The following is a 24740-nucleotide window of genomic DNA, read 5'->3' on the forward strand; positions in this document are numbered from 1 at the left end:
GAGGGGGGGGAGCATCCTGCAGTGGGGGAGGGGGACTGCTTCGAGAGATGGCTGTCGGATGCGTTTGGGGAATGGGTTGCGTTGGGGGAACGGGTGAGTGGTGGAATATTGCGTTGGGGAATGGGTTGCGTTGGGGGACCAGGTCTCCCGTGTGACGTGTCCCAATGGGACCCACTTAGTCTATTAGCCTAATGCTAACTGGTGGACATTGTTTCTTGGTGTGGCATTGATTTTAAAATGATCATTTTTCTGTTCAGTTCTATTACATGTAATATTCATTTTATTAATGGCTACCTTCATCATAATGGGCTCTACATAAAATCATTTATTCTTTTGGGTAGGTGCCCCAATATGTCCGATGAAAATATATTTTGGCTCTATTGTTTTTACATCATTTAAAATTTCCAGAGTACCTCATTGAGACTTTGCATATATCGATCTTATTTTTTTGTTTTTCAGATACATACGGCTGTATGGGAGAAAGTTCAGCAAAGAAGATCATGTAATATTTGTGAAGTTGCTGTATGAATTGGTTGTCATGCCAAAACTTGAGATCAGCATGATGCAAGGATTCACACGATTGTTAATAAGTTTGCTCAAGTAAGTTAAGATGAAATCCCTTTTAGATGTATTGCCACGAGCCCTGATTGACAATGAGTCATTTTAAACTTGAAAATAAATATAGCATCCTGACACATTTGGCCCAGGTGTAGCTCTAGATGCAGAGCAATGTGATTGATTGTTAATTCTGAAATGCCCTGATAATAGCTAACTGGGCTGTAATAAACTATAAGAGAACATAATAAGAATAAAAGAAAATGAGCATGTTATCCAATTTGGACACTGCAAAGTTGCAAGTAGCTCATTCAATCCTGCAAAATCTCACTCATGAAATAGCAGGGAATTACAAATATTTGTGGAGCTATCGCATGAGACGAGTTAAACAATAGATTGTAAGTCAGCTTCCAGCACGTGTCCCATCATGATCCATAGCAGTATTCTATCTCATAGGACAGACTAATTGGAAGTGGTGCAGTCGTGTGTTGTTAGAAACATAGAAAATAGGTGCAGGTGGAGGCCATTCATTGTGATCATGACTGATCGTTCCCAATCAATAACCCGTACCTGCCTTCTCCCCATATCCCTTGATTCCACTAGCCCCTAGAGCTCTATCTAACTCTCTCTTAAATCCATCCAGTGATTTTGCCTCCACTGCCCTCACAAATTCACAACTTGTTTTCACAAAAGTTTTTTCTCACCTCAGTCTTAAATGGCCTCCCCTTTATTCTAAGACGGTGGCCCCTGGTTCTGGACTCGCCCAACATTGGGAACATTTTTCCTGCATCTCGCTTGTCCAGTCCTTTTATAATTTTATATATTTCTATAAGATACCCCCTCATCCTTCTAAACTCCAGTGAATACAAGCCTAGTCTTTTCAATCTTTCCTCATATGACAGTCCCGCCATCCCAGGGATCAATCTCGTGAGCCTATGCTGCACTGCCTCAATCACAAGGATGTCCTTCCTCAAATTAGGAGACCAAAACTGTACACAATACTCCAGATGTGGTCTTACCAGAGCCCTATACAACTGCAGAAGAACCTCTTTACTCCTATACTGAAATCCTCTTGTTATGAAGGCCAACATTCCATTAGCTTTCTTCACTGCCTGCTGTACCTGCACGCCAGCTTTCAGTGACTTGTGTACAAGGACATCCAGGTCTCTCTGTACCTCTCCCTTACCTAACCTAACCTAACCCCATTGAGATAATAATCTGCCCCCTTGTTTTTCCCGCCAAAGTGGATAACCTCACATTTATCTATATTATACTGCATCTGCCACGCATCTGCCCACTCACTCAACCTGTCCAGGTCACCCTGCAACCTCCTAACATCTTCTTCACAGTTAACACTGCCACCCAGCTTTGTGTCATCAGCAAACTTGCTAGTGTTGCTCCTAATTCCCTCTTTCAAATCATTAATATATATGGTAAACAGTTGCGGCCCCAACACCGAGCGTTGCGGCACTCCACTCGCCACTGCCTGCCATTCTGAAAAGGACCTGTTCACTCCTACTCTTTGCTTCCTGTCTGCCAACCAATTTTCTATCCCCGTCAACACCCTACCCCCAATACCATGTGCTCTAATTTTAGTCACCAGTCTCCCGTGCGGGACACTACATCCACTGGCTCCCCTTCATCCATTTTACTTGTCACATCCTCAAAAAATTCCAAAAGATTAGTCAAGCATGATTTTCCTTTCATAAATCCATGCTGACTTGGACTATTCCTTTTACTGCTATCCAAATGCCCCATTATTACCTCTTTAATAATTGACTCCAGCATCTTTCCCACCACCTTCTGGGAGATTGTTTGTGTCTTCCTTAGTGAAGACAGATCCGAAGTACCTGTTCAACTCTTCTGCCATTTCCTTGTTCCCCATAATAATTTCACCCGTGTCTGCCTTCAAGGGACCCACATTTGACTTTGCTATTCTTTTTCCCTTAACATATCTAAAGAAGCATTTACTGTCCTTCTTTATATTCCTGGCCAGCTTCCCCTCGTACTTCATCTTTTCAGCCCGTATTGCCCGTTTTGTTTCCTTTTGTTGTCCTATGAAAGTTTCCCAATCCTCTGGCTTCCGGCTACTGTTTGCTGTGTTATACATCTAATCTTTCAGTTTTATTCTATTCCTAACTTCTCTTGTCAGCCACTGCTGCCTCCTACTCATTCTTCCTTTTTGGAATGAAATGATCCTGCGTCTTCCCGATTATGCTCAGAAATTCCTGCCATTGCTGTTCCACCATCATTCCTGCTAGGATCCCTTTCCAGTCTAACTTGGCAAGCTCCTCCCTCATGCCTTCATAGTCCAGAATGCCAGTCCCCAACCTGTTAATGTGCAATCCGTCCCTTTTGTACAGTTCCCCCTTACTCCAAAACAGATCCCAGTGGTCTAAGAATCTAAATCCCTGCCCCCTGCACCAGTTCCTCAGCTACACATTCAAGTCCCGTATCTCCCTGTTCCTGCTCTCGCCAGCACGAGGAACTGGAAGCAAACCGGAGATAACCACCCTGGAGGTCCTGCCTTTCAGCACTTTTCCGAGCTCTCTAAAGTCACGCTTCAGAATATTCATCCCCTTCTTTCTGACATCGTTTGTGCCGACATGCACTACCACTTCCGGCTGTTCACCTTCGCTGTTGAGAGGGAGTGGTCCTGCAAATCTCAACTTTGTCTTTGGACCCCATGATTCTTTATGGCATTAGATCAAATATGGGTATGAAAACAGAATGCTCGGTTTCAATTGTTGTATTAGTCATACTCCATATCAAGCACCTTAAGGAAGAAACACTTAGAATGGTAAGGACATTAAATATTCTCTGGGTGGGGATCTGCAGTATACCACCAAGAATGTCTTGATAGCACACCTATGACTGAGCTTAATATGTCGTGAAGAACATGGTTGATTATTACCTGGTCCTATGACCAGGACTAAGAAAATTATTAAAATATTTAAATATATTTGACCATTGTTTAAGATGCATCTTTCCATGATAATATTTATGAGTAGGCATTGCACAGTTCTTGAGGAGACAAAAGACCCTCTTTCACCATTGTGGTATTATCCGTTCAGTTTTGTGGTACCATTCTGCTAAATGAGATTGGTTCAGAAAACATTAAGCACATCAAAATTGAATAAAGCCACCTGCAGGATAAACAGTGTACGGTTAATATGAATTGATCCAAGAACTGTGGAATCAAATCAATGCTCAGTAGTTTTGCTTGAATTAGTAGTGACTGGTAAGGACAGTTAAAACAAAATAGAGGGAGAAGGCTTCAGTGAGATCCACATTCTGAATAATAACAGAGCCCAGCATGTGAATACAAATTGCAATCATCCTTATACAGAATGTTGAGTGAATGATCAATCTCGGACTCCTCCTGTAGTCTTCAGCTTTCCTATATCAGGGTGACTATAACTGTACACTGTACTACAAATGTGGCCTTACCAACTTATTGTACAGCTTTAATATGACATAATAGCTCCCTCATGCATAAAGGATAAAACACTTTAAAGGTGGAAATTTGACATGCAAAGGCTAGAAATGCTTCTTGTCTGAAATTGGTGAAAGCTGTTCGGAATAATGTTCCGTACCAAATTGGAAAATCAAGTAGTGTTCTGAGGGCTTTCAACAGGCTTTATTCTGCTAGTGCTGGAAAATCAAGAAAATGGGTACAGATGATCTTGATCAACATTACTAATGCTTTTAATTAACCAACTGTATGTAAAAATAAATATACAATTTAGGGTTCAGGAGTTTATAAAACAATTTTAATCCCTTTGAAAAATAAGTTTATTGTCAGTGTATTCTATTTTACTTCAGTATTGTAAGTTTTTTGATTTTTAAATTCCTTCCAGGAAGAAAGAACTCTTATCAAGGGAAGATTTACAGTTGCCATGGAGACCATTGTATGAAACAATAGAAAGAATTTTGTACTCCAAGACAGAGCACCTTGGATTAAATTGGTTTCCAAAGTAAGTTTATCTTTATTCTGGGGTTGAAATATTATTGAATTCAAAGTCTGAGTCATTGCATACCTCATTCCAGAATACATGTGTATCCTCTGTCAGTACTGGACATGTTTTTTTTTAATATCAAAGACTTCCCTCACCCATGACAAATAGAGCATGGAGGAACATAAACCTGTTATCACAGCACTCTATATTTTATTTATTTAAGCTTGTTCCCTTCAAAAAGAGAATTCATTTTAAAGTGACTTCACACTGCTCTGCATTTGATTCTGTCACTCTGTCACTAAGCTTTCTTGCATGTTCGGAGAAATGTTGTCTCCTTTATATACCGAGCAACTTGCTTGTAAAACCTCTGAGGAAGGGTCTCGACTCGAAACGTCACCCATTCCTTCTATCCAGAGATGCTGCTTGTCCTGCTGAGTTACTCCAGCGTCTTGTGTCTATCTTCGATGTATACCAGCATCTGCAGTTCCTTCCTACACACTTACTTGTAAACCTTGCTTGAAGCTAACAACAGAATAGACAAATGATCTATGGAGTAAGTTAAATATAAATATGGCGTGATAATGAGATGAGAAACAATTTCTGAGATGCTCAAAATACCCATTGCTTTCAAACAAGCAACTTCTTTGCAATTGACATCAGTGGAAAAGGTAAATGGTTTATGACCTTTGACCCCGTATGGGGCTGTTAGTCATGATAACTGACTGATATATATGATGATTAGACGTGACATTGAAGCAGTATGTGAAATACAGATAATGTACTGAAATAATCATAACAATGCTATTAAAGGACAAAGAGATATGGGGGATAATTCTTCAATTTTAACATTCTTGTTGAATGTTGCAGTAATTAAACTTTGATATTACATATTTAATATTGTTTTTAATTTTATTTTTCTTGATCAGATTTATTTGGCAAGTATTTTGAAAGATACTTTGATCCTGCATTAAAAAAGATCACCTCCGTTTTGTCTGATCATTAGTATCTATTGACATGCAGTGCGATGTATTCTCAATGGTGTTGTGGGAGCATTGTTTTTAAATTCACCTCAATGTTCTTTCAAAAATACATAAACTGAGGGTGAGTTGTAACTTGCTGATGAGCACGACGTAAATGACAAAGGCTGCCTTCAGCTCTTGTTGTGCATCACCTTTTTTTAAACTGTTTATTCACCAGTGTTGCTAATTCCTTTGATTTCTGTGCCCAGTTTGACGTATTTCTCTTTATTATTCAGTTCGGTCCGACAAGGCTTGTCTTCCTCTAAATCGTGTGTGCTTAGTGTTTTGCATAGGTGGTAAGAATGTTTATACATTTGCCCGATCATTAATGCATGTTTTCTTAAAATATGGAGCTCACCACACAGATATAACATTTTTACTAAAAATGCATCTCTTATTCATTTTCTAAATTAAAAATAGAATGATAATATTACACCACTATTGAGAATGCCGCACTGCAATGACATTTCCCTTTAAGACTGGGCTATTTATGTATTATTAATATGATAGAGGACCATTGCCAATGAAAATTTAAAAAAGATTAAAACCCAATTATAAATGGCAGAAATAAAATACACAATTTCCTCTTGCCTGTATTCTAATTAGTCATAGGATTTCATTCATGAATTCATTATTTCATTTTGATTGGTTCATATTTCAGTACCTCATTCAAAATTGTCAGTATTCATTTTTCAAAGGGGATTTCCTTCACTGAGACGAATAAGTGAATTATAATACAAAGATTTTTAGCTACAATGTACAAAGTTTATTAGTTTGCAATTTAGAGAGCAATTTGCATTTGAGTTCTGCCCACGTTTACGTGGGCAGAACAATTGTTTGTGATCAGAAAATCTGCTTTATTAAGTCTACCTTCTCTTTCCAATTATGACAAAACCATCTTAGAGTAAGTGGGGGATAGGATTGTGGAAACAAAAAACAGAATATAAAGAAACATAAATAGATACTCCAAGATGCCATCCAGATTTCATCCAAATCTATTTGTATTTCATCTTTCTTTACATTTTAAATAGACCTTAATGGTAAAGTAATTTTTTGAAGTTGACGTGTGATATTAATTTTCTTGATTGGCTTTGTGTGGACATTGTGGATTCAACTGTGCATGTGCATAGGCAATTCTAAGTGTTTCAGTCTTCATATGCACCATATTTCTAGATTACTTCCACTGATTATCTGTTTATAATGTTTTTGATGACAATTAGTAAAATTCGTTCTCTTTTCTTTAGTTCGATAGAAAATGTGCTGAAGACATTAGTGAAGTGTTGTCGACCGTAAGTACTGACATCGTCATTGTAAATAATCTTGAGGGCTTTCGAGTGTGTTAAATTTATTTCTCTTGTGGTTTTAGGATTTCTTCAATCACATGAAGCTTTTTCTCATAGCATAATAATTGACAGTCAAATAATTCTTATTCTATACACTACATTGCACTTAAAAGTGTAACAGTTTGAATTTATTTCCATAAAGCTAACAAAACCTTTTTTGCCTAGTGTATAACTTTATCTAAAAGCTGAAAGACACTTTCAACATTAATTGGTGGAGATGGGAGGTTTATACAAAGATTCACTTGGATCGAAACAGAAAGTAATAGATATCATTATCCTCAATTAACTAAATGATAGTAGATTACATCATTCAATATTTAGTTTCTTTTTGATATCTTTTTGCATTATAAAGTGACTTTCGTCATTTGAGTTTCCATCATTAGCCATTGTGGTCATTTATGAGTTTGGTGTGGAGTTGTTCAGGAATTTGGCTTTATTTGATGATAAGACTGGGAGCGGAGCGTCTGTTTGACTGGCGTATGGGATCCAGACAATATAATTAAACCTTATTTTCTCTTATTTTTAAGATTTTAAACAGAGTACATTGGAATGTGTGTTTACTGATTATGCCTTGGATATTGTTAATAACAAATTTGTTTTTTAAATTTACCATCTTAATTCTTTGCTGTTGAAGTCATCTGAACTTGCCTACCAATAAAGTTGTAACTGGTCAACATCAATATGTAGCGAAGTTGCGATAATTCATTTTCAGGTTTAGAGTTACTGAGCACTCATACAGGAGGTTCTCAATTAAAAAGTCAGCCTTTGAAAAGAACACTCGGATATTTGTGGGCTGTATTTATGGTTATTGACTAAGTTTTGGGAAAGTCCACACTGGAGTTTATTAGTTTAAACAATATGAGGATATGGAATTGGAGATAACTGTGTGACAAAGGTCAGTAGATTCATACAGCGCTAAAATGGGCCCTTCAGCCCAACTCGTCCATGACCACCATGGTACCCATCTGTACTTGTCCTATTTGCCTGCTCTTGACCTTTCCCATTTGTGTAACCGTCCGAATGTCCTAAATGCTGTTATTGCACCTGACTCAACCAATTGGTCTGGCAACTTGGTCCACATACAAACCTTAGTCAAAAGAGTTGCTCCTCAGGTCCCTATTAAATCTCTCCCCCTCTCACCTTGCTATGCTCTCTGCAGGTTTTGTGCATTCACCCAATCTGTTCCCTGCATGATTTTATGCACCTATATAATAAAATCATCCCATAGCCTCTAAGGAATAAAGTCCTAGCCTATCGTTCCCTACAACTCAATTCCTCGAGTCCTGGAAATGTCCTCATATATCTTCTCTACTCTTTCCAACTTAATGCCATCTTTCCCACTGCAGGATGACCAAAACTGAACACTATACTTTGAGTGCAACTGCAACATCTAACATCTTGTACAACTGCAACGTAACATCCCAGCCTTCAAACTCAATTTCCTTACTGATAAAGACCAGCATACTCAATGCCCTTACTGATAAAGACCAAATACAATTCACTTTGGGTACTATGGGTACCTTGCACTACTTATCTGAATTAAGTTTAATTTGCCATTCCCCGCCCTTTACCTAGCTGATTAAGATCCCACTGTAATTTTGGATAACCACCTTCATTGTATACAATATCACCTATTTTAGCTTCACCTACAAACTTCCTATGGCTCGTGCATTTTTATGTGACATGCAGTTAAAGACAATCTCGTGTTATTTAAATCATAACTCACTTTGATCCTTGTGGCCAAAGATATTGGGGAAATATTATGGGTTGCTTCTAAGTTAGGCACAAGCGCAGAGCATGTCTACATGTATGCTTTAAAATATTGCATGGAGCTATTAGCTGGAATACAACATACTATTTTGATTGCGCAGAAATTATTTCTTGTGCTAGGTATTTTCCAGTCGAAGCTACAGCTGAGATGTTAGATGAATGGCAGCCATTGATGTGTCCTTTTGATGTCACCATGCAGAAAGCTGTCAGCTATTTTGAAATGTTTCTTCCAACTTCCCTTCCGCCTCATTTGCAGCATAAAGGATTCAGGTCAGTTTACAGTTGATTATCCTCATGTAAGTTTCACCTCTATAAGATCACCCTCATCCTCCTGCGCTCCAAGGAATAGAGACCCAGCCTAAACCTCTCCCTGTAGCTCACACCCTCTCGTCCTGGCAATATCTTCGTAAATCCTCTCTGAACCCTTTCAAGCTTGACAATATATTTCCTATAACATGGTGACCAGAACTGAACACAATATTCTAAATGTGGTCTCGCCAACGTCTTATGCAACTGCAACATGACCTCCCAACTTCTATACTCTATACTTTGACTGATGAAGGCCAATGTGCCAAAAGCCTTTTTGACCACCTTATTTACCTGTGACTCGACCTTCAAGGAACCATGCACCTGTACTCCTAGATCCCTCTGGTTGACAATCCCCAGAGGCCAACCATTCACTGTGTAGGTCCTGCCCTTGTTAGACATCCCAAAATGCACCACCTCACACTTCTCTGTATTAAATTCCATCAAACATTCCTCTGCTCACCTGGCCAATCAATCCAGATCCTGCTGCAATCTTTCACAACCATTTTCACTATCTGCAGAACCACCCACTTTTGTATCATCAGCAAACTTGCTAATCTCATCCAAATCATTGATGTAGATGACAAATAGACAAATGCTTTAATATATTTGGCTTCATGTTTGTTTTATTTACTGCAGGCTTTGGTTTGATGAATTTATCGGCCTCTATGTCGCAGTTCAGAATCTCCCACAGTGGGAAGGGGTAAGTTAGTCCTTCTAATTGACTCATAGAATGAGAAGTTCTCAGTAACATCACAATGGTCATCTTTCACAGGTACACTGGCAGTATTTGGATACATGTCTTCACTGGCCCTCAACCCCATTTACTTATTTATTGGCAGTTTCGGAGGTATAGAATATTGATTGAGCTGCAAGTTCCACCTGTGTAACAAATACCATAAGTCTATTACTGGTTATGTCCATGTTTTGGAAACTGTTACAATCTGCGCCCAATTACTGTTTACAATTTGTGTAATCCAAAGGTTAACGTATCTCTTTATCTTCTATTACAAGGAATGTAAGCCTTCACCTCTTCGATTTTGTTCACTTTCTTTCTATTTGCTGCTGAAGCCCTGTCCAAGCCTTTGAAACTTAGATGATTTTGGTGCTCTCCTGGATAAACTATTTCCACTTACCATAATCTTTAGCTCATCTAAAATGTTCTGCCTGTGCCATATCCTCCAACGTGTGTACTTTATGGCATAATTCTCAGTATAACTGCAGCCTTCTCCAGACAAGCAACTTACAAAGAATCTGTATATTTCCAACTGTTGCTTTCCTGTTTGTGCACCCGTTCTCTTGGCCAGGCTATTGCCATCCATGCAGCTTATTATGCAATTAAACCATAATCTGAATCTAAATGTGAAGCATTCATTTCTATTTACTAAAGCCAATGAAAGCCCAGGCCTTAACTCAATTTGTGTTTCCTCTTCCTAATGTTTCCACCTTTGGCTTGGCATCTATTATTTTGTAGGCAGCAAAGAGGTATTCTTCTGTACTGATGATGTAGTGATAATAAATTGAATTGTGAGTGTCTTATTGCTCATGTTTTTATGATTACCAGTGCATTTTAATATATGAAATCTTCAGATGAACAGTGTTAACATGAAAAATATGTTGCAAACAATGAGAAAGTTAATAGTTTAAAAAACTATGATTAGTAGTACAAATGGGCTCTGTTAATTAAGTATAAACCTTAAAATGTTGTTTCTGTTGTTGACAGAATTTGGTAAACCTGTTTGCTCGTTTGGCTACAGATAACATTGGGTACATTGATTGGGATGAATACATTCCAAAGGTAACTTGCATTATTAATTTCAAGTATAGTAATGAACTGTATGTGGCTTCCTGGTTTTAAGGCACTACCTTGGTTGGTGCAGACAGACAACACCTGACGATTTAAAAACTGCCTATGTACTTTCAAAAACAGCATGGGGAAAACCGGGATGAATTTCCACAAGACTTTTCTGTGGCTTATTTTTGAGCATCTTTTTGTGATTCATAACAGTGATGTTAGGAGGGAACATCTGAGTAGCTTTACCTGTTAATTCAAGAGAAAATGTCATGAAATCTATGTCAAACCACTAACTTTAATCTTTAAAGGCAAGCTGTGTTTATGTTTTAAAAAACATCGGAAAGTTGAATTGATATGTTTTTGAGGCAAAATAATTTGCAGGGCTTTGAGGAAGGGGCAGGGTAATTGGATTAAATTGGTTGCTCGACAAAGGACTGATGAAGACACTGAGTAAACTGGTCTTAGTTGCTGTTATGATTCTCCATGAATAATAATTTCTTAAAAACCCTTCAGAAATAAATATATAAACCAAATCTATTGTACAGATTTTACATTAAATCATGGACAGACAAAGAAAGGAGTAGAGGGTCTGAGCTATAGGGAGAGGTTGAGTAGGTTGGGACTCGATTCCTTGGAGCACAGGAGGATTAGGGGTGATCTTATAGAAGTGTATAAAATCATGAGAGAAATAAATCGGGTAGGTGCACAAAGTCTCTTGCCCAGAGTAAGGAAATCAAGGACCAGAGGACATAGGTTTAAGGTGAAGGGGAAATATTTAATAGGAATCTAAGAGGTAGCGTTTTCACACAAAGGATGGTGGGTGTATGAAGTAAGCTGCCAGAGGAGGTAGTTGAGGCTGGGACTATCCCAACGTTTAAGAAACAGTTAGACAGGTACATGAATAGGATTGGTTTGGAAGGTTATGGACCAAACGCAGGCAGGTGGGACTAGCGTAGCTGGGTCATGTGGGCAAGTTGGGCCAATGGGCCTGCTTCCACACTGTATCATCCCATGAGATTGAAACTTTTTTTGTTAAATTGTGGGAATCATTTGGGTAAAACTTATTATTTAATGAAATTTAAGAGAGTTTTTAAAGTATTTCAAAAGTAAACTATTTTTAGATATATATATTTATAATATATTGCTTTCTGAGTCTGCTTCCTAAGACTCGAATTGTTCTCTTCTATTAAAACGGGGCTTCCTCCTAGCTGGTGCAAGATCTTTATAAGATAAGTTAGCTATTTAAAGCTGCCTTGTTGATGGTCCTCTGATTTTTGTGCTGATTAGTTTGCAGACATGCAATGAACTGTTGTCAGCATTTCTGGAACTTTCAGGTGAAATCATGCTTGCTTGTAAACCCACAGTTGTCTCTTTCATGGACTATTGATGACAAATACTGCTCATATTCTAGTCATCACTTTTGCATAATTCAGGCCAGTGAAATTGCGATTGCATCAAAAAATCAAATGTTAATCTTGATGTCCAGTTGTTTCTTAATTCATCAGTGATCCAAAATAACTGGTGAATGGGTATTTTTTTGTTTAAAACAGTTGTTTTGTTATAACGGTTTTTGTCTCCCAACTAAAACTAATTAAATTGAAATTATGTTATTGCACCATATATCATTGGTAACTGAATATCTTATATTTTGCAGATATTTACCAGATTTCTGAGAAGTTTAAATCTTCCAGTAGGAAGCAGCCAAGTTTCAACTTCCAAATATTTATCAAATGCATATGAAATGGGACATGTGGTGGTTTGGATCACTTCTATGCTGGTTAGTATTTATTTGTAGATCTTGGGCTATATAGAAGAAGTGTTTTCACATTTTATTAATCCCATGGTCAAAGTGAGTTAACAAATTTGTTTCTCAGTCTAATTGTCGTGTACATTTCAATTTCTTAATATATTTGTTCAATCAAATGCAACTTTAAAAAAGTCAACAGTTAATGTAGAATGCATTTGTCAATGAATTGGTCAAGTATGTGTATATATACAAGGAATTTGCCTTGGTGCTTTGCTCGCAAGTAACAACACGATATACAATAAACAATTAAAAATAAAACATTATAATTTAAACATGTGAAGAATGAAATAAAATACCAGAGCAAAAGGAGGCTACAGACTTTTAGTTGTTGAGTAGAGCTACTGCTCGTGGAAAAAAGCTGTTCTTATGTCTGGTTGTGGCGGCTTTGACAGTCCGGAGTCGCCTTCCAGAGGGAAGTGCTTCAAAGAGTTTGTGGCCAGTGTGAGAGGGGTCAGAGATGATCTTACTCGATCGCTTCCTGGCCCTTGCAGTGTACAGTTGGTCGATGGGGGGAAGGTTGCAGCCAACAACCTTCTCGGCTGATCGAACGATGCGCTGCAACCTCCAGATGTCATACTTGGTGGCTGAGCCAAATCAGACCATGATGGAGAAGGTGAGAACAGACTCTATGATGGCAGTATAAAACTGGACCATCATTGCCTGTGGCAGATTGTGTTTTCTCAGCTGCCGCAGGAAGTAGATCCTCTGTTGGGGCTTTTTGACTGTGGAGTCGATGGTGGCCTCCCATTTAAGGCCCTGGAGATGATGGTTCCAAGGAACTTAAATGACTCCACAGATATCTGGGACACATGACAATAAAACTCTCTTGACTTGACTCTTGACTGTGGTGTTGTTGATGGTGTGAGGGGAGGGGGAACTCTCCTGACGTCTACAATCAATTCCGCTGTCTTAAGAGCATTGAGCTCCAGGTCGTTGCGATGGCACCAGTTGTGTCACTTCCTGTCTGTAGGCAGATTCCTCCAATCAGGGTTGTGTCGTCCGCAAACTTGAGAAGCTTGACAATGGAAGTATTTGTTAATAATTCAGAGCTCGGGTTTCCAACATTGTCTTTCATCATTTAAGGACATGATGTGGGATCTGCAAATGATTTCTACTTCAATTGCAAATGATTTTTACGTCATTTTTAAATGTTGAAAAATGCTTCCAGCATGTGTGGAGCCATAGTAGATGGGTTTAAATGAATAGTTCTCATCTGTATTCATCATGGAGGCAAAGGAATTAAAGGAAATGGATATATTGGAATATACCCACATTACAAAAGAGGAGCTAAGGCATATGGATAAATCCCCAAGGTATGACCAAGCATATCCTCGGACATTATCGATGCTGGGAATCGATATTTGCATCATCTTTAGCTGCGGGTGAAATAGCAGAAGACTGGAGGGTGGTCTGTGATGTGTTTTATTTAAGGAAGGCTGTAAGGACAAGTCGGATTTTCCAGACCGGTGAGCCTAACATCAGTGGTGGGAAATGTACTGAAGGGAATTCTGAGAACTAGGATCTATCTGCATTTGGAAAGGCAAGGCCTGATTATGTATAGTCAGCATGGCTTTGTGCACTCCTGAATTGTGATTCCCGATTATGTTTTTTGAAGAGGATTGAATTGGGGTGAGTATGGACCTTAGCAAGGCCTTTGATAAGGTCCCGTGTTGTAGGCTAGCTAGCCTGGAAGTTTGGACCACGTGGAAGCCAAGGTGAGCTAGGCAATTTGATACAAAATGGCTTGATGGAAGGAGTCCGAGGGTGGTAGTAGAGGGCTGTTGTGCAGATTGGAGGCCTGTAATGAGCAATGATCCACAAGGATCAGTGCTGGGTCCACTGTTGTTTGTCATTTTTATTTACAATTTGGATAATAACGTTGTTAATGTGGTTAATAAATTTGTGGGTGACAAAAAAATATCAGTTGATAGTGAAGAGGGTTATCTAAGATCACAATGAGCTGGTGAATTGGGTCAAAGAATGGTAGATGGAATTTAACTAGGACAAGTTTGAGGTGTTGTATTTCGGAAAGTGAAACCAGGGCAGGATTTACACAGTAAATGGTAGGGACCCGGAGAGTTTGTAGAACCGAGGGACCTGTGAATGCAGGTGCCTAGTTCGCTGAATGTTGCCATGCAGTAGGCAGGGTGGTGAAGAAGGCCTTTGGCACATTTGGCTCCTTAGGTCAGGGTATTGAATACAGGTGGGATGTTATGATGCAACTGTACAAATCATAGTGTGCAGTTCTGATCGCTCAGCGATGTCATTAAGTTGGAAAAGGTGCAGAAAAGATTAATGAGGACGCCACCGGGAATGGAGGGCTTGGGCTACAAGGAGAGGTTGGATAGTTTAAGACTTTTTTCCCTGAAATGTAGGAGATTGGGAGCTGACCTTAGAGAGGAGCAGAAAGTCTTAAGGGATACAGATAAGGTGGGTGGTCATATTCTTTTGCCCAGGGTAGGGCATAGATTTAAGATAAGAGATTTACAAAAAAATTAAAAAAGATCCAATGGGCAACTTTTTGACACGTGATACATATATGGAACCTGGAGGAAACCAGGGGAAATGATACAGGTGGGTACAATTACAATATTTATAAGACATTTGGACAGATAAATAAATAGGAAATGTTTAACTTTAGAGAGATATGTGCCAAATGTAGATAGATGAGACTAGTTCATATAGATATCTTCGGCATGCATAAGTTGGGCCGATGGGCCTGTTTCTGTGTTGTATATCTCTATGACTCAATGTGTATTAAAAAAATACAATCTAAACTTTTTATTTCATAGGGTGGTCCCAGTAAGCTTGCACAGAAGCATCTGAGTGGATTTTTTAACAGCATTGCATCGTTCTATCATCCATCTAATAACGGGAGGTGGTTGGTATGTATTTTTGTATTTATATTGCTGTCTGTTAAAATAATTAATACTGCCATCATGAGTGGTAGTTGTTTGTTTATTTGTATGAATGTTCTGGACTGCCTGTACCATCCAGTTCATATTAAATAACCAATCTATTTCTAATTCCTGACTCTAAGGATATGTTGTAATAACTCAAGTGCTATAACTGGTAATAGGAAGGGATCCTTCCTGACTCCGAAATGTTTTTATGAAATAAGATAAAGGAGCTGGTAACATCATTGATGAAGTCTGACTGATATTCAATACTTAAATATTAATTAAGTATTTCTGCTTCATTCCGCAGTAAAACTTAGTGTAATTATTTTCTTTTCAATTTTGCGGGTTAGAGAAAATGTTAAGTTATGACTTGATTTTCCAGGTTTTTATTTAAAACTGTTCATGTGTGAGTGTGTATGTTTTCATCAGCAGTTGGCAGCATTGCCTTCTCCGTGATATGTGTGCTTCTCTTTCATCAAATAACTTAAACCTGCAAAAGTCACTTCAGCAATTAAGTTACAGATGTATTTGTGTCCACCATGCTTGTAAATACATGGTATTGAATGACGTAGTTAGCAGTGAGCATAACAGAGTCACTTAGGTTTTATTTCTTGTAAGTTTTCTTAGCATACGACATAGAAATAGATGCTCAACATATAACTGGGAACTTGGTAAAGCCTAACTTTTTTCATCAGGGTAAACTAAAGATCTTAAAGTTGAACCTTTCAAGTCGTTGTAAAATGTTGGACGTTTTTAGTTAAACTATTAACTCTCTTCAGTCCATTTTATAAAATAAAGATTACGGTACTTTTTTTTATTAGGAAAACAATTTGTGCCTTTTTATTTCTTCTGTGGTTCTACAAAGTAATTTCAGAGATTCCCAATCTTGGCACATTTCTGTGTAGGTTAATTTGATGCGTCTGTTGTTTGTTCAATGAGGAGTGGCAAAGAGGTTGGAACATCATGAATTCTGTTTCAAACTGGCTTGCCAATTCACTGAAAATGCAATCAGTTGCAGATTTTACAGAGAAGGAATATACTGTAGATGGAATACACAGCTGTAGATCAGGTCAAATTGCTGCACCCATGAATAGCTCTGTACAATAAACAGCCAACTGACTAATAAGCTTCATGAATTTCATAGTCTTGACAATAGTAGAGCACAGTATGAGTGCAAAATGACAACCATGTTAAGGAAGAAGGAGCATAAACTATTGCATCAATTTCCAGAGTAGGCAAAAATGCTGGAGAAACTCAACGGGTGAGGCAGCATCTATGGAGCGAAGGAAATGGGTAATGTTTCGGGTTGAGACCCTTCTTCAGACTGATGTGAGGGTGGGGGGGGAGAAGAAAGGAGGATGCGGAGACAGTTGGATGAGGGAGAGCTGAGAAGGGGAGGAGAAAGCAGGGATTACCTGAAATTAGAGAAGTCAATGTTCATGCCGCTGGGGTGTAAACTGCCCAAGCGAAATATGAGGTGCTGCACCTCCAATTTACAGTGGTCCTCACTCTGGCCATGGAGGAGGCCCAGGACAGAAAGGTTGGATTCGGAATGGGAGGGGGAGTTGAAGTGCTGAGCCACCGGGAGATCAGGTAGGTTAATGCGAACCGAGCGGAGGTGTTCGGCGAAGCGATCGCCAAGCCTACGCTTGGTCTCACCGATGTAGAGCAGCTGACATCTACAGCAGCGGATGCAATAGATAAGGTTGGAGTAGATGCAGGTGAACCGCTGCCGCACCTGGAAAGACTTGGGTCCTTGAATGGAGTCAAGGGGGAAAGGTAAAGCGACAAGTGTAGCATTTCCTGCGGTTGCAAGGGAAAGTGCCAGGAGAAGGGGTGGTTTGGGTGGGATGGGACAAATTGACCAGTAAGTTACGGAGGGAGCGGTCTCTGCGGAAAGCAGACGGGAGGAGATGGGAAGATGTGGCCAGTGGTGGGATCCCGTTGGAAGTGTCGAAAATGTCGGAGGATTATTTGTTGTATGTGTGCTTGGAAGGTGAGGACCAGGCGGACTCTGCCCTTGTTACGAGTGGGGGGATGGGGAGTGAGAGCAGAGTTACGAGGTATAGAAGAGACCCTGGTGAGAGCCTCATCTATAGTAGAAGAGGGGAACCCCTATTTCCTGAAGAATTAGGACAACTCCGATGCCCTGGTGTGGAACTACTCATCCTGGGTTAGTCAGTTTACGCCCCAGCAGTATGAACATATCTAATTTCAGGTAGTCCCTCCCCTTCAGGTAGTCCCTGCTTTCCCCTCCCCTTCTCAGCTCTCCCTCGGCCCACTATCTCTGCCTCTTCCTTTCTTCTTCCCGCCCCCCCCCCCCACCATCACAACAGTCTAAAGAAGGGTTTCGACCCGAAACATTGCCTTTTTCCTTCGCTGCATAGATGCTGCCTCACCCGCTGAGTTTCTCCAGCATTTTTGTCTACCTTCGATTTTCCAGCATCTGAAGCCATTCATCAACCAGTTCCATGTGATTCTGAGAAACAGCTGAGTGCACTGAACACAGCAGAGGCAGTAGGCCCTGCCAGGTTTTAGTGCTGAAAACCTGTGTTCCTGAACCAGTCATATGACTTGCTTTGCAGAGAGAATAAAAACATTTTTTTTCTTGCTGATCCTACATCTGTGAAGTTAGGGATAGGATCTTTCATAAATTTATTGATGTTTGTCAGAGTTCCCCCTCCCATCATTCCCTCCTTTTCACTAAAAGTGAAATATTGGAAACCAAGATTGAGAAGGCTACATAATTATATCCATTTATTTCAGGTAATTTCAGCATTCTCTGAAATTTGGGTTAATTTTTCTTACATTTTTATTTTCTGAGTTTTATATATTTCTGTGGGAAGCAAAATTGTAGAAAGAAAACATTAAATATCTTGGCTGTTGAGCTTTGATACAAGAATCATGGATAGAATCATTGATGTCTTAGTTCGCCTACCTTTGTCAGAATTGAAAGCACAGGCCCCAATTAAGAATTTTCAGTTGCAGTATCATTTCCTCATTTTCCCCAATAGAATGTTAACACATAAATATATATATATATATATATATATATTCATAATGTTTAACCATTTGGACAATTGAAGAGGAAATTGAGAAATGAAAATGGAAATAAGTAGCTATTGAACACTGTTCAATGAAAAGCATTGTCTTATGTGCTGAGATTGTGTTCAGTAGCCACACATGTCTTAACCCCACAGAGCTGCTGGTGGTGTTCATCTCTGCATTTTGTTCATTTAAGTTTTGTGGCTATCCCACTTAGATTTGAATTTTGCGTGCAATCTATAATTTTTCATCAAAATCTTTTAGTGACAGTTCATTACCATCTCGTACAATTTCTCCTTTTCCTCTCACCCCTACCTTTTCCCCCTCCATTTCCCTGGCTCCTGTCCTTCCCCATTTTCCTTACCTCTGCTCCTTCCCACAGTTAGTGGGTCACTAACGATTGTTGTTTATTTTCAGATGAAATTGATGAAGTTGTTGCAACGGCTGCCCACGAGTGTCGTTAGAAGATTACACAGAGAACGATACAAAAAGCCAACCTGGTTAAATACCGTACCAGACAGCCACAAGCTGACAGATCAGGACATTACAGATTTTGTGGAAAGCATAAAACAACCTGTAGTGCTTGCTATGTTCAGTAAAATTGGCAGTCTGGAGGCTGCACAAGCTCTTCAAAACCTTGCTCTGATGCGTCCAGAGCTGGTCATCCCACCAGTGCTTGAAAAGTAAGTAATAAATCGCGCTTCCCCATGTTTAGTTGTTACAATTAGCTTGGTTAAAAACATAACATTTGTTGTACTCAATAACAAGCTACTACAGTGGGCAATTAAAAAAAATAATTCCAGTTGGACTACATCTTAAATAGAATATAATAAAATTTGTTAAACATTATTTGCTTTTGAAACAGCCAGGTTGCTATAGTTTTTTGACAAAAATGCTTTTCTCAAGTTTAAGTTTTTCTCAATTAAGAATAAGGGGTTGGCCATTTAGGACTGAGATGAGGAAAAACTTCTTCACCCAGAGAGTTGTGAATCTGGAATTCTCTGCAACAGAAGGCAGTGGCGGCCAATTCACTGGATGTTTCCAAGAGAGAGTTAGGTCCAGCTCTTAGGGCTAAAGGAATCAAGGGATATGGGGGAAAAGCAGGAACGGGGTACTGATTTTAAATCATTAGCCATGATCATATTGAATGGCGGTGCTGGCTTGAAGGGCCGAATGGCCTACTCCTGCACCTATTTTTCTATGTTTCTATTTCTATGTTATATCTATCGAGATGTAAATGGTGACAGGAATTTCTACAGTGAATTTTAAGCAGAAAATTGTGGGGAAAGCTGCTGTGAAAGTCAAAGGATAAATTATGGGAAGTTTGTAGCAAATTATTTGTCCAGAAACCTTACAGCGCCAGAGACCGGGGTTCGATCCTAACTATTGGCGCTTGTCTGTATGGAGTTTGTACGTTCTCCCCATGACCTGCTTGGGTTTTCTCCGGGATCTTCAGTTTCCTCCTGCACTCCAAAGGGTTATAGGTTTGCATGTTATTAGCTTGGTATAATTGTAAATTGTCCCTCGTGTTTGTAGATCGGGTTAATATGCGGGGATCGCTGGTCGCCGCTGACTTGTTGGGCTGAAGGGCCTGTTTCCGTGCTGTACCTCTAACCTAAACTAAAGTAAATTAAGCCACTAATGAAGTCCAGTCATTATTTCATTCAATATTTTCCATGAAAGAAAAATATTTAAATTTAGACCCAAGTCTCCAACACTCGCTTTAGACATTTATATGTATGTGAATTTTATGGAGGTTCAAACAAGCCACCTGTTGCGTTGAGAAATGTTGCTTGAAACTCAAACACAATGGAATGTGTCATTATTTAATACCCTTAGTCATATAGATCAACTTTGCTTCCTTGTGTTAGGCAATGTATAGTATATCTTTATTGTCATTTTCCTGAGTACTCACATACCCAGAGGAAACAAAAAAACGTTGCTCAACCAGTGTCCATTCAGTGTGCAGTAAAAAATAAAAAAATATATACTCACGGCATGCAAGTTTTAGGTTGTTTTTAACCTCTGATATTTAAATATCATGCTTCTTTTTTTTCCTTTTTAGAACATATCCTGCATTGCAAACATTGACAGAACCTCACCAGCTTACAGCGACGCTGAGCTGTGTGATCGGAGTTGCTCGCAGCCTGGTAACTGGAGGCAGATGGTTCCCAGAAGGCCCAACGCACATGCTGCCGCTATTAATGAGAGCACTGCCTGGGGTGGACCCAAATGATTTCAGCAAGTGCATGGTATATTTGTATTTTATTCACAGACATGTAGAGAAGCAAACATGAAGTGAAATATTTTTAGCAATGGTTTTACTTGTACGTTTCACTAAAATTGAGTGATAAATCATTCTCATTTTTCTGCAACACTTTCGCTACAATTTAGTGATTGTTCCCAGACCTTACAATGATAGACGTTTATGAATGGATACAGTAGATAATCTCTGATTAAACTTGAAATTATCTGTTGGTCAGAGCATTTATCTTTTGAACTGAACTTTAAATGATCATGCTTTTCCTGGAGCAGCTCAGTTTAAAAAAGTTGGAACTCAGGCTTTAACAGGTTAAGAAATCAAATTGAGATAATGGATTCTGGGTTAATGATGTGGATTTGTGGATTTTGGTGAGAAAAGAACAATTCACTCCAGATTGCAATCCAGAACATTGCTGCAGTTCCTAGCCCAACTTCCTTTGCAGCTCCATTAACAACCTCCCTTTCCCACCATAAGGTCCAAAGTGGGGATGTTCGCTGCTGATTGAGAAGTGTTCAATTCAATTTGCGCTTCCTGAACAAATGAAGCAGTTAACACATACATGCAACAAACCAAAACAACATTTAGGCATGAGCTGATTGAGTGGCAAGTAACATGAAAATGCCAGGTAATGAATGACCTGCTCCAACAAGAGTGAGTCAAACCACCTGTCTGTGATATTCATTACCGTAATCAAATCCCCATGCACATTAGCACTTGATATTTGAATTAACATTGGGTACAAGAAGTTAGCTCAGTTATCTCCTTCCATTTGTACATGTTTTTATATTTTAATTTGGTTTGCAGATTCAATTTTACATTATTATTTCACTGGTTGGATGTTATGGTGCATGTTATTTTTATCATTTTAGTAAAAACACATGTAACCAATGGCAATATAATATTTGCACATTGGTGTCATTGCATTAATTAGTTAAGAAACAAATGCATGTTAATCAGAGTAAAACACAAATTGTAATAATTCAGCACAGGACATGCAATGTTTTGGGTCGGCACCTTCTTCAGACTCAAGATTCCAGCTTCTCCAGTTCCTTGTGTGATTTAGATCACTATCTCCTTTGTCATTTGTGAAGGTTAGGTTTTTGTCCATACAACTTTGGGTGCCAGGGTCCAGATCTGAAGGAGGAGATGTGAAATGTTAAGATTGAAGTTGAAGGTATATCTAACATTTAGGAATTTGAGTTAGTATTGAAGGATTGTTCGTGAAATTAAATGTGCTGATTGGGTTTTGATGAAATTCCAGGTAGCGGCATTAGTTTAGAGGCAACTGTATCAATGCGGGGTTAAAATAATCTTAGTAATTTGTTTACAATATGCCCTATGGCTCTTTGTCTGCATCTAAAATGATTGTAAAATGTATGCCCAAAAAGATGTAGGACACTTGGTAACTGCCTTTTCAGCCATCTCAATCTTTGAGATTTTTAAGGAAATCAAGAATGGTATAAATATTGATATGATTTGTGATTTTTTTTTTTTAAACCACACTTTTAAATAATACCTTATCTCCATGCAGATCACTTTCCAGTTTATAGCCACATTTTCTACTCTTGTGCCATTGGTGGACTGTTCATCTGTTTTGCAAGAGAGAAATGATCTCACTGAGGTAGGTTTGTTTAATAAATTTAATCAGCAAGCTTGCTCCTCTCAAAAAACTTTAACAAAATCTCAGAAGTGGTAGAGAAAAATACAATGCTTCTAACATTTATGCAATCAACAGAATCTTACATCATAGAAACTAGCTATATTCACACTGACTAGCCACGTATTCTTGTTCCTATGCCAGTTGTCTTTTACCTCAAAAAGTTTAGCATTTATCTTTGATTAATTTTAATGTAGGAAAATTGGATTTAGCTTTCCTGATGTTTAATGTGTTTTTTTTATGTTTTGATATAATTAATATAAATTTAATATAAGGATGAGAGGTGATTTTATTGAAACATATAAGATTATTAAGGGATTGGACACGCTAGAGGCAGGAAACATGTTCCCAATGTTGGGGCAGTCCAGCACCAGGGGCCACAGTTTAAGAATAAGGAGTAGGCCATTTAGAACAGAGATGAGTACAAACCTTTTCACCCAGAGAGTTGTGAATCTGTGGAGTTCTCTGCCTCAGAAGGCAGTGGAGGACATTTATCTAGATGCTTTCAAGAGAGAGTTAAGGGCCTGTCCCACTTGACGATTTTTTTCGGAGACTGCCGGCATCATGTCACTGTCGCCAAAAGATTTTGAACATTTCAAAATCCAGCGGAGACGAAAAAAATGTTGCGACACTGGACAAAACACCGAACGTCATACGTCATCACGCCGCAAATTTTCCATGATCTGATACGTCAGTCAATGATGCCGGTAGTCGCTGAAAAAATGACCAAGTGGGACAGGCCCTTTAAGAGAAGAGCTCTTAAAGATAGCGGAATCAAGGGATATTGGGAGAAGGCAGGAACGGGGTACTGATTGTGGATGATCAGCCATGATCACATTGAATGGCGGTGCTGGCTCGAAGATCCGAATGGCCTAATCCTGCACCTATTGTCTATTGTCTATTATCAATACTGCTGTCTAATTATTTATGGTCCACATTAATATTTATTGATCAATCCTCATTGGAAGTGACTAGCTATTTTTGTTGCTTACATTGCATCTGCAGTCCGTCTGTCTTTTTTTAAATTTTTGTCCCGTTGAGTGTATAGTTTGAAGTGTTTTTTTATTGTTTTTAACTGTGTACGTGTGGGGGGGGGTGGGGGGGGGACTTTTGAATCTCTTCCCTGTCCGGGGGACCCAACCTTTTCCCTGTCTGGTCTCCATTGTCGTTGGGGCCTAGCACCGTGGAGCGGCCTCCAACCGGAACAACCTGGGGCCTCCAGTCGCGGAGCCTGCGTACTTACCATCGTGGAGCTGGCCGGCTTCGGAGCGTGGAGAGCTGCGGTGGCACGTGGTTGCGGCCCGACCGGAGCTTCGGAGGCTCCAGCCGCAGGCCTGGTGGACGGTAACATCGGGAGCACGCGTGTCCCTGGTGGGAGACCGCTTTTCGGAGCTCCCGCAATGGCAACTTCTCCCGCCCGAATTGCGGGGTTGAAAACAACACGGTGCGGGGCCTTACATCGCCCGGCGCGGCTTTAATGGCCGCGGGACTTGCCATTGCCTGCCGGGGCTCCAACATCAAGACCCGGGCAGGGCCTTACATCGCCCGCCGGGGGCTTTGACACCGGGAGAAGAATGGAGAGACAAGACTTTGCCTTCCATCACAGTGAGGAGGAGATTCACTGTGATGGATGTTTGTGTAAATTGCAGACTGCAGAAACCAAATTTATTTTGACCTTCATTTGAGGTTCAAATGACAATAAACGGTATTGTATTGTATAAATTGGTTATATTCATTGTCTCCAAGCTGCTCTGAAAATCTAACAACCGATATATCAATACTAGTGTTTCGTTGGTTTCGCAGTAAATTATAAATAAAAGCATTGTATTTTCCTGGCAACCTGCTGAAGGATGCAACAGTTTGGTTACATGATTGATTGCAACTTTGGGATGTGACTTAGGTCAAAATAAAGCTTGAGGGAAAACTAAGATGGTTTATGAGAATGCACTTGTCAGGGCTGGGTTTGGTAAAGATGGGTCTCGCAGTTTTTATACTATTACTCAACTAGGATGCTGGCATGAATCTATAGTTCAACAAAAATCAACCTCTTCATATGTAGTAGCAAATGGATAGAAAATTATCCGAGAGGTTGAGGCATAAAACCCCTTATTAGGATTATAATTTTCATTTAACTGCATTGAGAAAAACCTTTGCACCTGTTTGATTTTGCTGAAGTAACATCAGTGCTCTCTTCTGTTTTAGGTAGAAAAGCAACTTTGCTCAGCGACTGCAGAATTTGAAGATTTTGTTCTTCTGTTCATGGACAGGTATTTTTCAAAGTTTCATTTGATGACCAATTAAAAATGGAAGTTTCACAAACT

At 39.4% G+C, this 24740-nt stretch overlaps 1 protein-coding gene across 4 annotated transcripts in view; it reads left to right on the plus strand.

Moving 5' to 3' along the window:
• psme4 (proteasome activator subunit 4) overlaps window positions 1-24740 on the plus strand; it is a 99567-nt gene that overhangs the window by 12908 nt on the left and 61919 nt on the right. For 3 of the 4 annotated variants that reach the window (XM_033025231.1, XM_033025228.1, XM_033025229.1), the window contains exons 2-14: window positions 460-600; window positions 4416-4532; window positions 5770-5829; window positions 6778-6822; window positions 8767-8916; window positions 9592-9655; window positions 10676-10750; window positions 12402-12524; window positions 15347-15439; window positions 18917-19182; window positions 20565-20751; window positions 22294-22383; window positions 24622-24686. In XM_033025231.1, the coding sequence (XP_032881122.1) occupies window positions 460-600; window positions 4416-4532; window positions 5770-5829; window positions 6778-6822; window positions 8767-8916; window positions 9592-9655; window positions 10676-10750; window positions 12402-12524; window positions 15347-15439; window positions 18917-19182; window positions 20565-20751; window positions 22294-22383; window positions 24622-24686 (1476 nt within the window). The remainder of the gene's footprint in view (window positions 1-459; window positions 601-4415; window positions 4533-5769; window positions 5830-6777; window positions 6823-8766; window positions 8917-9591; window positions 9656-10675; window positions 10751-12401; window positions 12525-15346; window positions 15440-18916; window positions 19183-20564; window positions 20752-22293; window positions 22384-24621; window positions 24687-24740) is intronic. The other variant, XM_033025230.1, reaches the window with a different exon arrangement.

This window comes from Amblyraja radiata, chromosome 8 (assembly GCF_010909765.2).
Source record: "Amblyraja radiata isolate CabotCenter1 chromosome 8, sAmbRad1.1.pri, whole genome shotgun sequence".
Classification (NCBI taxonomy): domain Eukaryota; kingdom Metazoa; phylum Chordata; class Chondrichthyes; order Rajiformes; family Rajidae; genus Amblyraja; species Amblyraja radiata.